The 12,845-nt window shown below is 57.1% G+C and overlaps 1 protein-coding gene across 1 annotated transcript in view; it reads left to right on the top strand.

Annotated features, from left to right (window-relative positions):
• Positions 1-8,249: 8,249 nt before the first annotated feature.
• The window catches only part of SAMD10 (sterile alpha motif domain containing 10), a 6,451-nt gene continuing 1,855 nt past the window's right edge, over positions 8,250-12,845 (top strand). Inside the window, exons 1-3 of the mRNA XM_042884702.1 lie at positions 8,250-8,319; positions 9,984-10,177; positions 12,014-12,182. Coding sequence (XP_042740636.1) covers positions 8,250-8,319; positions 9,984-10,177; positions 12,014-12,182 — 433 coding nt within the window. The remainder of the gene's footprint in view (positions 8,320-9,983; positions 10,178-12,013; positions 12,183-12,845) is intronic.

Genomic DNA, 12,845 nt, shown 5'->3' with positions numbered 1-12,845 from the left:
ACAACAGCCCCAGAGGCTCTTTGTTCATCCAAGGGGCTCAGGGCACCCAAAATGCATGGGCCAGGAGGGCACAGGGGTTGCAAGGGGCTTTTGGGGTCGGAGCTGCTTTTGGAGCCATCCTTCCATGCAGGGTTCCTGAGCTCCGAGCAGATCACAGCAGCTGCAGTGAAGACAAATAGCCCCATTCTGCACAATGGCAAACCCAACCCCCAGCCACTTACTGCCCATCTATTTTTGGGTTTGGCTGGAGCTGAAAAAAAAAAAAAAAAACCTCCCTTTTGCCAAGCAGTTGGGTGCCAGCAGAGCTGTGGCATTTCCCAGCTGTGGGGCAGGATTTGGCCTCAACCCATCTGCTGTTCCCCAGCTCTCACAGCCTTTATGGCCAGGCTCATACAATCCCAGGGCCGGGGTTGGGTCTTCTGCTGTCTGCTAAGGCTTTACGAGCTGCAGGAATTTCACTCTGGGGGATATTTCCTAGAAAACATGGTGGGCAGCACAGGGTGAGCGCATGGTGAGGGTGGCTGGGGGCTCCCAACATTCTCTGCTCACACATCTGGCCAGAGCCTGCAGCCCAGGCACGGCTGGGCAAGGAGCAAACTCACTTGTAGGCTCAGTAAAATCAATCCTAAATGATTTTTAGTAATCTTTGTACACGTTCCCGGTGTTTATTACAAAATACTGGGTGCAGGAGCATCAGCAACTGATGGAAGCTGAGGTTCGGAGCCATACCTGACCACAAACTGGGAGCTCTGCACAGTTTTCTTTTTTCCAGTGCTGTTGGAGCAGAGCAGTGCAGCACCCAGCCCTGAAATATCTTCACCCACTGGTGTTCTGCTCTTTTTAGGGTAGATGTGGCACCGAGGGACACAGTCAGTGGGCATGGTGGGGTGGGGTTGGACTTGGGGATCTTGGTGGCCTTTAATGACCCTGTGATTTTTGATTTGGGTATGTAAGGGTTCCTCCCAACACCAAAGCAGCCAGGTGTGAACGCTGGCACTGTGCTCTGACCTGCCTGGGACAGGCACCACAACTCCCAGAAATGATGCTGATAAGGGCAGTGCATCGCCCTCCCATCCCCAACATCCCCATGGCTCTTCCTGCTGGTGTCCAGCTTTTCCAAGTCTGATTTCTGCATTCCTGTAAGCTGGCATCTGCAGGGGATGCAGTGCACGTCTGCGCAGACACGCGTGGTAATCGCTCACAAAAGCTCCAAAGTGAAAAATCATCACTTAAATGGGAGCACGTCCCTGCAGATCCCAGGGAGCCGGGCAGCCCTGCACAGCCCCTCACAAAGACACCTCTGTCCCTGCCTTTGGGGCAGGAGGAAAGCAGGGCAGGGGCACCCGGTGTTGGGGGTGGGGGTTTGACATGTCTCATAGTGCAGCAGGGATGCAGCTGTGGGGATGAGATAGCTGTGGGGCTCATTCATACCCCTGCAGTGTCCCTGTTTGTCCTGCTCAGCCTACACGTGGATGGGGGTGTCCCAACCCCACGGGGTAAAGCAAAGCAGATCAGTCTGCCCTGCACCCAGGGCTGTGCAATGCCCTGTGCAGAGGTGTTGCCGTTTTGTGCACCTTGAATTGTTCAGATTTCAGATGGGAAAGGGAGAGAAAAGGCTGAACCAGAGGGCTTGGATTTAATCCCCACCTGCTCAGCTGCTAAATTAACACTTTTGGAGCCTGTTCTCACTTGATTATCGCCCCGTGCCGTGAAATCCTCTGAGGACAGGATGTCCTATTTAGCAAAATCAACGCAGCGTTGGGTAAATAGACTTTCTCAGGTTTTAATTAGTCCCATGCACCGCTGTGTGGGGGCTCCCAGGACGCGGCTGCAGCAGCTGCTCCACTCCAAACCAAGCCCATGTGCTGCAGGGTGGTGACATGGCATCCATTCTGCAGCCACCCCTGATCCTGCTGTGGTTCTCAGAAGCTTGGAGCAGTGCTAACGACACCTGGCTGGGGCTGGACCGAAGTCCTGCTCTGGGAGAGAGGGACAAATTTCTTCTCTGAAAGAGGCAGTGATGAAGTGGCACAGCTGCCCAGGGAGGTGGGGGGGTCATCATCCTGGAAGGTGTTCTGGAAATGGAGTTGTGGCACTGAGGGGCAGTGGGTACGGTGGGTTGGGGTTCAGCTTGGGGATCTTGGAGCTCTTTTCCAATCTCATTGGCCTTGTGATTCTGTGATTCCCAAAGGGCCTGCTGATGTGGGCTCGTGCCCCACCAGCTTGCAGAGCTGGAGCCCAACCTCAGTCTGCAGTGCTATGGGTTTTAGTAAGGGTGCCTGAAAGCCCCAGTGCCCAGGTATTCATCATCCTGGGCCAAGAGGTGGTTGGGGATTCGCTGATTGATGCCTCTTGGGGCACTGCAAGTTCCAACCACATGCAGGTGGGGAGTGGAGGTGGAGATGGAGGTGAAGGTGGAGTTGGAGATGGAGGTGAAGGTGGAGATGGAGATAAAGGGGAAGCAACAGACACAGGAGCCCCAGAGCCCAGTGCCCAGCCCTATATGGACCAGTGCCATGCCTCCATACCCTCACATTCCAGCCCTGCTTGGGCCCTGCAAACACAGCACCAGGCTCTGCAGCCACCTGATGGGGACCAGATTGGGCTGGGGGAAAGTCCTCAGCCAGCACAGCTCCTTAGAAGACATATATATATATATACATATATATCTTTTTTTTCTTTATGGGAAGAATTAAAATGTTGCTCGGAGTCTTTTGTTATTGCTGCAGGTGGATTGCGGTGCTGGCTCGCGGTGCCCGTGCAGCTGATGGCACTGTGTGTGTGTCCTCTGATTGGATTAAGTTGTGAATTTACAGTTTCATTTGGGGAAACAATATTAAAAAGGAAAAAGATCCGCGTGGAGAGAAGGGAGGCAAACAGGACGGCGTTCTCAAATAATTACCGCCGCCTGGAAAATAACCGTGACGCGTGAAAATCCAATTACATGTATCTGTAGAAACCTCTGAGTAAAAGGCATCCCATGTTCTCAAGTCCTCCCCAGTCCTGAGCCTGTGGCCAATGCCACCCATGGGTGCTATGGTCCTCTGGATGGGTGCTCCCTCCTCCCGCTGCTTTGGGGTCTTCGACAGGGAGCAGAGCACCAGGGAAACCAGCCACGTTCCTCCTTAGACAAATAACTTCCATCTGAAGTCTTTTTATCTTCTCTTCCTTATCCTTCCTCGGCTGCAGCAGGAGGAGAGCTGGTGTTTAATGACATCCTTCATCCTCTGAATAAGGAGCGTGCTGAATCATCCCATCTGCAGGCACAATTCTGCGGGGCTGCTGGCGGGTGGGGATGGGGATGGGGATGGGGATAGGGACAGGGATAGGGATAGGGATAGGGAAAGGGATAGGGATGGGGATGGGGATAGGGATGGGGATGGGGATAGGGATGGGGATGGGGATGGGATGGAGGTAGAAAGGTGGTGGAGTGGGATGAGATGGGGATGGGATGAGGATGGGGATGAAAATGGGATGAGGATGGGATGGGAAGGGGGTGGAGTGGGATGGGATGCAGATGAGATGAGGATGGGATGGGAATGGGATGGGGATGGGAAGGGGGTGAGCACAGGGATGGGGATTGGATGGAAATGGGCATGGGAATGGGCGCAGGGCACAGAGCACCAACTTGGCCCTCCCCAAGCCATGCTCTGAGTTTGGGTTCCACACACAGCTTTCCCCCTGTTTTTTCCCCTGTTTTCTTGGGCTGCAGAGAGCTCTCAGCCATGCACTGAGAGACCCAAAGGGAAACCAAAAATTTCCTAATGAAGAAGTGCCCATCTGTAGCTTCGTCCTTCTCCATGGGTGTGTGCAGGTGGTCTCCAGGGTACTGCAGAAACACTGGGGGATGCTCAGCCACAGCAGGACCAGGGGTGATAGCCCAGAGGCTTTGCAGCTCCTCAGGACAGTTTTATTCTGAAAACAGAGGAACCCCAGCTCGGTGGTTCCCACAGCATTGCCACACACCATGGGGACAGCAGATCTGCACTGACCTGTTTGCAAGCAGTGAAGAGGAGCAAAATTCTTTCCCCCTCACACATTAAACCTCTCTTGGAGAAGTGCAATTACCGCCGTAAAACCAGGCAGAGCAGTGGCTGGGAGCAGGGCTTATTTCTAATAGCAGCTTGGCGCAATCTGCACACATTTTTCAGGCACCGTTTGCCTTTCCCTGCCAAGGGCCCTGCACACACATTCTGCTCTCTAAAGATTTCTGCCTAGGCTCCGAAACTCTGTGTGCAGACAGAGACTGAAGGAGAACTGGAAATTTTGGAGTAATGGAAAATAGCTCGCTGGGTATTTGAAGGAGTCGGATGCCTGCGATAAACAATACTGCCTGAGCTTCTCTCTTGCAGAGGTAATAAAAGGGATGCCAATAGCAAGGCCTGGGAGGTGGTGTGGTGTCAGCTCAGTGCTGTGCTGCGTGCACTGCTGGGGCCGTCTGTGCTCTGCTTTAAAGAGGGGCAAGCTGAGCGAGGAAAGACTGTGCCCACACGGTGCAGAGGGATGTGTGAGCTGAGCCCCATCCGGAGCAGCTCCTGCGTGAGCATCCAAACTTTTGCAATTTTTTTTACAACATTTTGCAAAATCTTGTGGTGTTTTTTACAAGGGCTGTGTGCTGAAAGAAGGCTGTGCCACCCAAACACGAGCCGCTTTACTGCCGTAGCAATGTTAGTTTTTGTGCACAGCCTCATTCCAGCTCAGTGACACCGCGGCACACCTGCTGTGCTCTCAGCCCCTGGAACTCTGCTGAGGACAGGGTGTGATTTTGGAGCCAGCATTCCACAAACATGAGTTTTTCTGATCTTAAAACAAGGGCAGGGCATTGCTCAGTGTTGGGATGGGTCTGCGACAGGGAGTGCTTTGCAAAGGGAAAGTGCTCCCAGCAGTGCATCATGGCACAGACACCTGCTTGCCCTCATCCTGGATACACAGCTGGGTCCCAGTCCCCATCCACCAACCAACCCATGTGTCTCCAAACCCAATGCTTGGCTGCAGTGGGCTGGAGGCAGCTGGGGATGTGTGCCTGGAGGAGGTAGGGGCTGAGTCTGGGGCAGGGGGTGGGGGATAGAGGAGGTATCACTGGGCAGTGGGCATCAGTAGGGAGCAGGGATCATTGGGAATTGGGTATCACTGGGGATCAGGTGCAACCGGGGACTGGGCACGGCTGGGAATTGGGTATCACTGGGGGTTGGGCATCACTGGAGGTTGGGCATCATTGGGAAATCAGGTGTCTCCAGGAATAGGGCTTGTCGCCATGGCTTGGGCAATCACCGAGTGCACAGCAGCAGGGACTGAGCATCACCAGGCAGCAGGCAGCACTGGGGATCGGGCATCACCGGGAACTGGGCTCATCAGGAACTGGGCAACACCGGCGATTGGGTGGGACCAGGGATTGGGCATCACTGAGCGGATAGCACCAAGGACCGAGCATCACCGGAGACAGAGCATCACCGGGCAGATATCACCGGGGATCGGGCAGCACCGTGCTGGCGGCGGGGCGGCGCGGAGCGGAGCGGCGGGCGGAGCGCCCGGGGGTGGCGGAGAGCGGCACCGCCCCCGGCGCGGGCACCGGGGCGGGGCGGGCCCGGAGCTCCCGGTGCCGGCGGCGGCGCTGGGGGGCGCGGGGGCTCCGTCCCCGCCGGAGCGCGGCCCCTTCCGAGCGGAGGATGAGCTGCGGCGAAGCCAAGGACATGGAAGGTAGCGGCGGTGGGGGGGGGGGGGGGAAAGGAGGGACTCAGGTGCACCGTGGGGATCAGGTCCTCCTACCCGAAATGCGCGGTTTGTATATCCGTCCTGGGGGCTGCCTCCATCACCCTCCTGTCCCCAGCTCCTCCCTCCATCCCGGTGTACGTCCTCCATCCTTGGTGGAACGTCCCCTCTGTCCCTGGGCTCCATTCCCTCCGTTAATGAGGCTCTGCCCCTTCATGCCGGGGTCCTTCTCCCATCCCGGGGGCTGCTTTCCATCGCCCCCTGCAGTGTCCTCTCCACCCCATGAGTCTGCCCTCTCTCCCAGGATTTGTCCTCCATCCCCACGTGCTGTCTCCTCCATTCTGGGGGTCTGCACCTTCCTTCCCATACGCAGCCCCCTCCATCCTGGGAAGGTGTCTGTCTGTCCATCCCTATTTTCATCCCCAGTTTTGGGGATACCAATGAAATGGGCTCTTGGACTGGAGAGAGGGGGTGCAAGGACAGGAGCAGGGTGCCGAGCAGGGTGGGACACCTGGGAAGAACTCAGGGACATGGAATGGGCTCTCTGCATGTGGTGTGTCTGTGCTGGTGGGCTCCTACCAGGAGATCCTGCCCTGCCCACATCCCTGTCCCAAGGTGATCAGGGACCCCTTGGTAGCGTCCATGGCCTCAGCAGCACAGACACCCACAAAGACACATACAGCCATGGGAAGGACATTGCCTTTTGTTCTCTTCCTCCTCCCTTCCCACTTGGCTCCGTCCCCGGCCATGTGAGGGGCTCAGGCTTTCACCTTCACAAGCAGGGAATTATGAGGAAAATTATGGAATGGTGTTAATGGCAGCAAGGGACTGAGCCGGGTATGCCTCAGGGGTGACCTGGAGAGTGTGAGCTCCATAGGGTCATTGCTCTGCTTTGGGTTTGGTCCTGTCCTGCTCGGGGACAGCAGGAATTTGGGAATGTCTCAGGGTAGGATCTGGTTTATAGAACATTGTAGAAGTCCAGCTTCCAGCACTGTATACCATGGGGGTCTCAGAGAGCATCGCTGAGCTCCAGGGCTCTGTGCCAGCAGCAGCTCTGCCCTGCATGGTGGTGAAGCCGCGGGGAAGGGATGGAGGAGCCTGGGACAATGGCAATGCCAGGCAGATTTGTGGCTCATGTAGACACTGCTGAAAGTGAGACAAATCCCTCAAAGAGCCACCCTGCGAGTAGAGCTGTGCTCAGTTCCCCTATCCCAGGGGTTCCTGGAGAGCTCAGCTCTCAGCCCTGTCCTCACCTCGAGGAGCAGCAGCAGCAGGCTGAGCACTCCAGTGAATCCCTGCCACAAATCCCCCTCTGACTGCAGGAAAATCTCTCACACCATTTGGTGCTAAATGTCTCTTCCCCTTGGAGACACCAAGCACACCAATGTGGGGTTTGTTCCTGCAAAGCAAACGTCTCCCAGGGACTGCTGCTGCAGTGTCACCCCTGGGAGCCCTTCCACTCCCCATAGCAAATATGGCCCTGCAGCAGGGCAGGGATGGGGGACATTGATGGCATCAGGGGCACAGAGCAAGCTGTTCCTCACACCTCTGTGCCATGCTCCTTGCACCATTAACACATGAACTTGGGTTGCTTGCAACTGCATTCCCTGGGGAAGCACAACATGTGTGTGCAGGCACAAAGTGCATTTGCAGAAGGTCCTGATCCCGCTGCCCAAGGATGCACTGGCATTCAGACATCCCATCCTCAGCTTTCTGTCTCTGTGCCACATTCCCAGGAGATTCCCATCCATCTCCCCCTCCAGTGGTGCTGCTGCTGCACTGAGCTCCTGCAGCACTTTGCAGCCAGCCCTAAAAGTGTCCAGAGGGGGAAAAACACGGAGAGACCATGTGCAGGGTGAGGGGAAGGCACAGCCAAGTAGCAGCACGGCCTCTGCGCTCCATCCCTGCCCCACGCTGCTGGAGGAGTGCCCAAAATGCATGAAAGCCACTGAAGGAAAAGGAGCCAGCAGCGATTCCCAAGGCTGCAGGCACCCATTCCGTGGAGCAGGGCCCACAGGCTTGGGGGGAATTCGGAAAACCCCCTGTGCCCAATGGGAGCAGAGGAGCTGCGCATCCCAAGCAGGGTCCTAAGGCTGTGCCTGGCTGTGCCATGGCTTTTCCTGGCCACGGTGTGCTTTGATGCACAACTGCTGCTCACTCGGTGCCAGCTGGCCAAGCCCCCCCGGCCCCGCCGCCGGATTAGCCGGGAGCACGCGGGGATAGCACGGAGCATCTCTCCAAATCCAACGGCGAGGGTGGGATTAAGGCCCTCGGGCTGCCGCCTCGCCCGGCTGCGCCTCGCTGGGATGCCCGGCAGGGGATCGGCAGGTTTGTGCCCCCCCCGTGTGAGGCCGGCGGGGGCTGCTCAGCCCGGAGCTCCCGGATGCGGGGCGAGCGTGCGGCCGCCGTTTATTGGCAGAAGGACGGAGGCAATCAGCGGAGGCAGTCAGGTGTGGAAGAGGCATGAGGGGAGGTAGGGATGGAGCGGCGCTGGTGACAGCCGGTGCCGAGCGCTCGCGCGCATCCCTCCTCCCGCAGGGATGCAGCAGGGCCGCCCGTCCCTCTGCTGCGTCGCCAGCATCCGCGGCTCGCAGGGCGCACCTGAGCCAGGTGAGGGGGCCCGGGGCTGGGGGACGGTGCGGCATCCGGGAGGGATGGGGAGGCTCATTTGGTTTGGTTTTAGAGAGAGGGATGCACTGCTGGAATGGGGATGAGAGGAGAAGATTTTCCTCCGTTCTGCCTTTGCTCTGAAGATGGTCCGTGGCTCTGGCACTCCATCCACGCAGGCAGCAGCTCTGCCCTGCGCCATGGTGAAGCCACATGGAAAGGATGGAGGGGACGGGAGTTCTGTCTCGGCACTCCTTCAGTGCCCATGATGGGCACCTGGGGTATGCGGGGCTGGGATGTGGGAGTGGGGGGCTGTGAGGTGCCCCCCGCACAGATCAGAACCCCAGCTCTCCCTGCTCGCTGCTGTTCCGGGCTCATTTCCCCTATTTCTTCCCCCCTCTCTCCCATCTGCTCTCGCTGGCTTTCCTGCTTTGCTTTGAGCCCTGCTGCAAGAGGAGCAGAGATACCCACATCCTGCTGCTCCGTGAGCCACAATGATGGCACTTGGAGCTCCGTGGTCATCTCTGGCTAAAGGTCCCCGTGGTGGCAGAGCCCTTCCACAGGGACAGCCCTGGCACAGCTCCATCCCTGGGCACAGAGCATCTCTGTGCAGTTCTAATCCATTTGCTTCCTGTAAACCCCCTGCTCCCAGGGCAAGACCTCGTTTTCCAAACTAACCTGAGCAAGAGCAAAGTTTTAGGGTCAGGCTGCTGTTTCCCAAAGATGGATTTTGAAATTGGGAGGCCAGGAGGGGGCACGGCATGGCACATGCTGTCCACGTAGCTGGGACATGGAGCTGCTGCTCTCCCAGCACAGGTGCTCATGGTTTTGTTCAGCTCATACCCAACCATCCCTTTTTCTGGCCCCACGAGAGAGGGCTTGGGAGGCTGATCCGAAGCTGGAGCAACACTCATGGAGCCAACTCTGACATTCCGCTTTTCACTTCCCATTTCCTACAGGATCCAACACATCCAGCCTTCAGACACATTTATTTCTGTCCTGGCTATAAATTCCACAGGCAGCATTTACATCCCACCTTCCCCTTGCATAAAGGTGTGTGGGAGAGGTGAAATCTCCTCCACTCTGCACCCAGTGGGGCCGAGCAGCAGCAGATCCCCTCCAGCCCTCCCAGCCCTGGTTATTCTCAGCTGCTGGTGCTTTCCTGCTCTGCTTTAAGGGGTGTTTGGAGGCAGGTGAGATGTGGATGCTGCTGCAGATCAGCGCTGCTCATCCCAAACCATCTTCTACCCACACACCCCCAGCAGCATCTAATCCCCTTTGGCCTGCAGGAGAGCTTTGCATCTTCATTGCAATGCAGTCAAACAAAATGCACGAGCTGAGCTTACAGAGGTAAGGGCAAGGGACTGAATCTGGCCATGGTTGCTGCAAAGGTGAGCGCGTTGGGGTGCATGCGTGCCCCACACACCCCCAGCTCCAGGCCAACCTGCACCCATTGGTGTGCCCCTGGTCTTCTTCTCCAACTCCCTGGGAACAGCTTGACTCCACCCGGTCTCTGGAATCCAGCTGACTGGATCAGAAAAGAGTTTCCATCAGAAAGAGGCAGATGGAAAAGGACAGGATACGGCTGGGCAGCTTGGAGCTAAAAGGGGCATTTTTGGGGGTCCCGGGTGCAGGGCAGACCCCTCTCACCCCCTTTCCTTCTGCAGCTGCCGCCGCCGCCGCCGCTCACTTCAGCTTCTGCCGCAGCCTCCTGGAGCACACGGTGTCAGCTGAGAACCTCAGCTACCGCCTGCAGCGCAGCCCCGGCACCAGCCTCACCTGGCACGACGGGCGCAGCCAGCGCGGCGAGGGCAGCCGTGCCATCAAACTCCTGCGGCAGCCGGGCACAGAGGGCTCCCAGGTATTGCTGGGTTCCAGGGTCAGGATTTTCACTGCTGGGTTTTGTGGTTCTGGGCTGTGCAAGGGTGAGCTTTGCATTGTAACTCCTCCCCGCTCAGAGCTGGAAGTTGGCACCGTTCTGCAAGTGATGCGCCAGAACCGAATTCCTTGTAATGCTTTAAAAGGACAGAGGACTTTGTTATGTCTCTTAGGAGGGAAATGGTCGGAACTTGGCTAAAACTGGGAACTTTATGGCACTCATGTGAGCAATGAAGCAGTGAGGCCAAGGTTCCCACACCCCCTGCTGCCGTGCTCTGTGCTGCCATGGGGAGAAGTGGGACAGATCTTTGGTGCTCTGTAAGCCCGAGCATAAAAATCATTGTAGATTTTGGTACTCTGTTAACCCAGGATGCTGAGGGAGCAGCAGAACCTGGCTCCTGTGCTCACGGTGCCTGTGGGCTCGGGGTATTGCTGGGGCCCTTCGGTCCCCACCACCTCCATGTCCCCTTCACTCCCTATGGGGGCACAGCACAGGGCAGAGCAGCTTCCCGGGCAACAGCTGTGCCTCCCAGTGCCTCCCAGTGAGGTTTGGGAGTGAGAAAGCTTCTAATTGTGCCACAAACAAGGGAAAACAGCCATGGAGTGGAGGTGACTTCAATTGCTTGCTTTGGGTCCTCACACTGCTGTGTGGGCTTCCCCCATCCAACCCCCACTGCTGGGCATTGCTGCTGCCTGCTCGCCTCCGTTCACGGCTGAGAGTTCATCGGAGAGACAGCGCAGCTCAGCCACCTGGAAAAGCAGCCCAGCATCCATTACAGCCATCCCCACGTCCTGCTGCTCCCACTGAGCGCCTGCACCCAGGGCATAGGGCTGCAATGTGCAGGGGTACCTGCAGCACAGGAACCTGGAGCACGGATGTAGCCCCCATTTGTGAAACAGAGCTCGAGAAGCAAGAGGATTCGAGCACGCTTCTGGCTGGGGAAATTGCGGGTTGTCAGTCACCTCTTCCCCAGTGCCCCCGAGGTTAGTTGGGTAATAGCTGCTGGGAGCTCACCATCATCTCTGTGCGTGGTGGTATGAGGAGAGAGCTCAGCAGCAGCAGGCTCAGCCCCTGCACTGCTTACTGCTGCATGGAGGTGAAACCAGAGCCAGAACCCAGGAGCAGAAGCAGGGTGCAGGGGTGCAGCGTGGGCAGCAGCATGCAGCATGGCAGGGGGATGCAGCATGGCAGTGGGATGCAGCATTGCTCCCAGCCCTGCAACTCACTGGAGTATCTCTGACCCCTCCGCCCTCCATTTCCTCCCATTTGACATCACTCAGGGATGTGCCATTCATTTCAATAACCGCGGGATGTCTGGAGACCCTGTTGCACTAATTATCTCTACTCCTCTATTAGGCATGCTTAATTAGCCAATGTTCACACACAGAGGTCGGTGCTGGCACACTGCAGTCCAAGCGCTGCCGACCTTTCTGATGCCAGCAGATTCGTAACTCATCCCCTTACTGTCCACGACAAGGAAGAGGAGTTTGCCAGGAGGGACCCTGGAAATCCAAACCTCTGCCATTGCAGCACAGAGGGAGCTGCCTGGCTCTGTACACTGCTGTGCATTCAGTGTCACCTCCTGCCTCTCACATCAGGACTCAGGTCCCTCCATCTGCCACCAGGGCAGAGCCCATAGGACCCAGGTGATGTCCCCAAGGGTGGTCCTGCACTCTTGCAGCACTCCACTGGGCTGGGAGGTACATGGTGAGCTGGGCCTTCTTCCTCTGAAGGAACCATCTCTGGGCAGACAGGGCAGGACCCATCGCAGGACCCCATAGTGCTGAGCCCCACTGACACTTCCCATCTCCCTTGTAGGGCCGTGGCTGCGATCACTATGGCATCTACCACACCAGCCCAACGCTGGGCAGCCTTACCAAGCCAGTGGTGCTGTGGAGCCAGCAGGATGTGTGCAAATGGCTGAAGAAGCACTGCCCACACAACTATCTCATCTACGTCGAGGCGTTCTCCCACCACGCCATCACAGGTACTGCTGCTACCCCCAGTGCCTTGTGCTCATTGCATAAAGCACTGCTCCAGTCCCACTTCTGCCCAGTTCATGGCTGGGCAGAGCTCTGAGCTGGCCAGCACCTATGGAATGTAAAGTGCAGTGCACAGAGCTGCAAGCATCATCCTCCCTGACCCTCAGTGCCCCCTTTTTGCTGGGACCAGGGATGGGCTCACTGGAGTGGGGCAGCTCTATGCACAGCCCTGTGCCCTTGAGGAATGCAAAGCCCTAATGCAAGAGCTCAGCTCCCTGTGAGAAATAAAGGAAGCATTAGCTGGGGAACAAGGACAAAAGCTGGTTGTGAATGCCTTATTTAATAGCCCCTGGACTGGAGGAGAGTGGCTGGATGGTGGCAGCGGCACTAATGGGTTTTGATGGGTGCCCTGTTTCCCCCATCCATCAGCCCACGTGGGGTCAGGAGAATGCGTCCTGATGTGGGAGGTGGAGTGGAGAATGGAGAAATGGAAAGCTCCTGCCTGCAGGGACAGGGAACGTGATTGCTGGGGCCAGCACTGGTCCTGACGCTGGTACCTCAGCCTGAAGCCCCATGACCTCCAAATGCAGTAGGCCAGGGACAGGCTTCTGTTCTATTCTGTTCTATTCTATTCTATTCTATTCTATTCTATTCTATTCTATTCTATT

The sequence above is a fragment of the Lagopus leucura genome, unplaced genomic scaffold, assembly GCF_019238085.1.
Source record: "Lagopus leucura isolate 7727_CA_CO unplaced genomic scaffold, USGS_WTPT01 Super-Scaffold_100045, whole genome shotgun sequence".
NCBI classification, from domain to species: Eukaryota; Metazoa; Chordata; class Aves; order Galliformes; family Phasianidae; genus Lagopus; species Lagopus leucura.
This window is presented reverse-complemented; position numbering and strand designations above follow the sequence as displayed.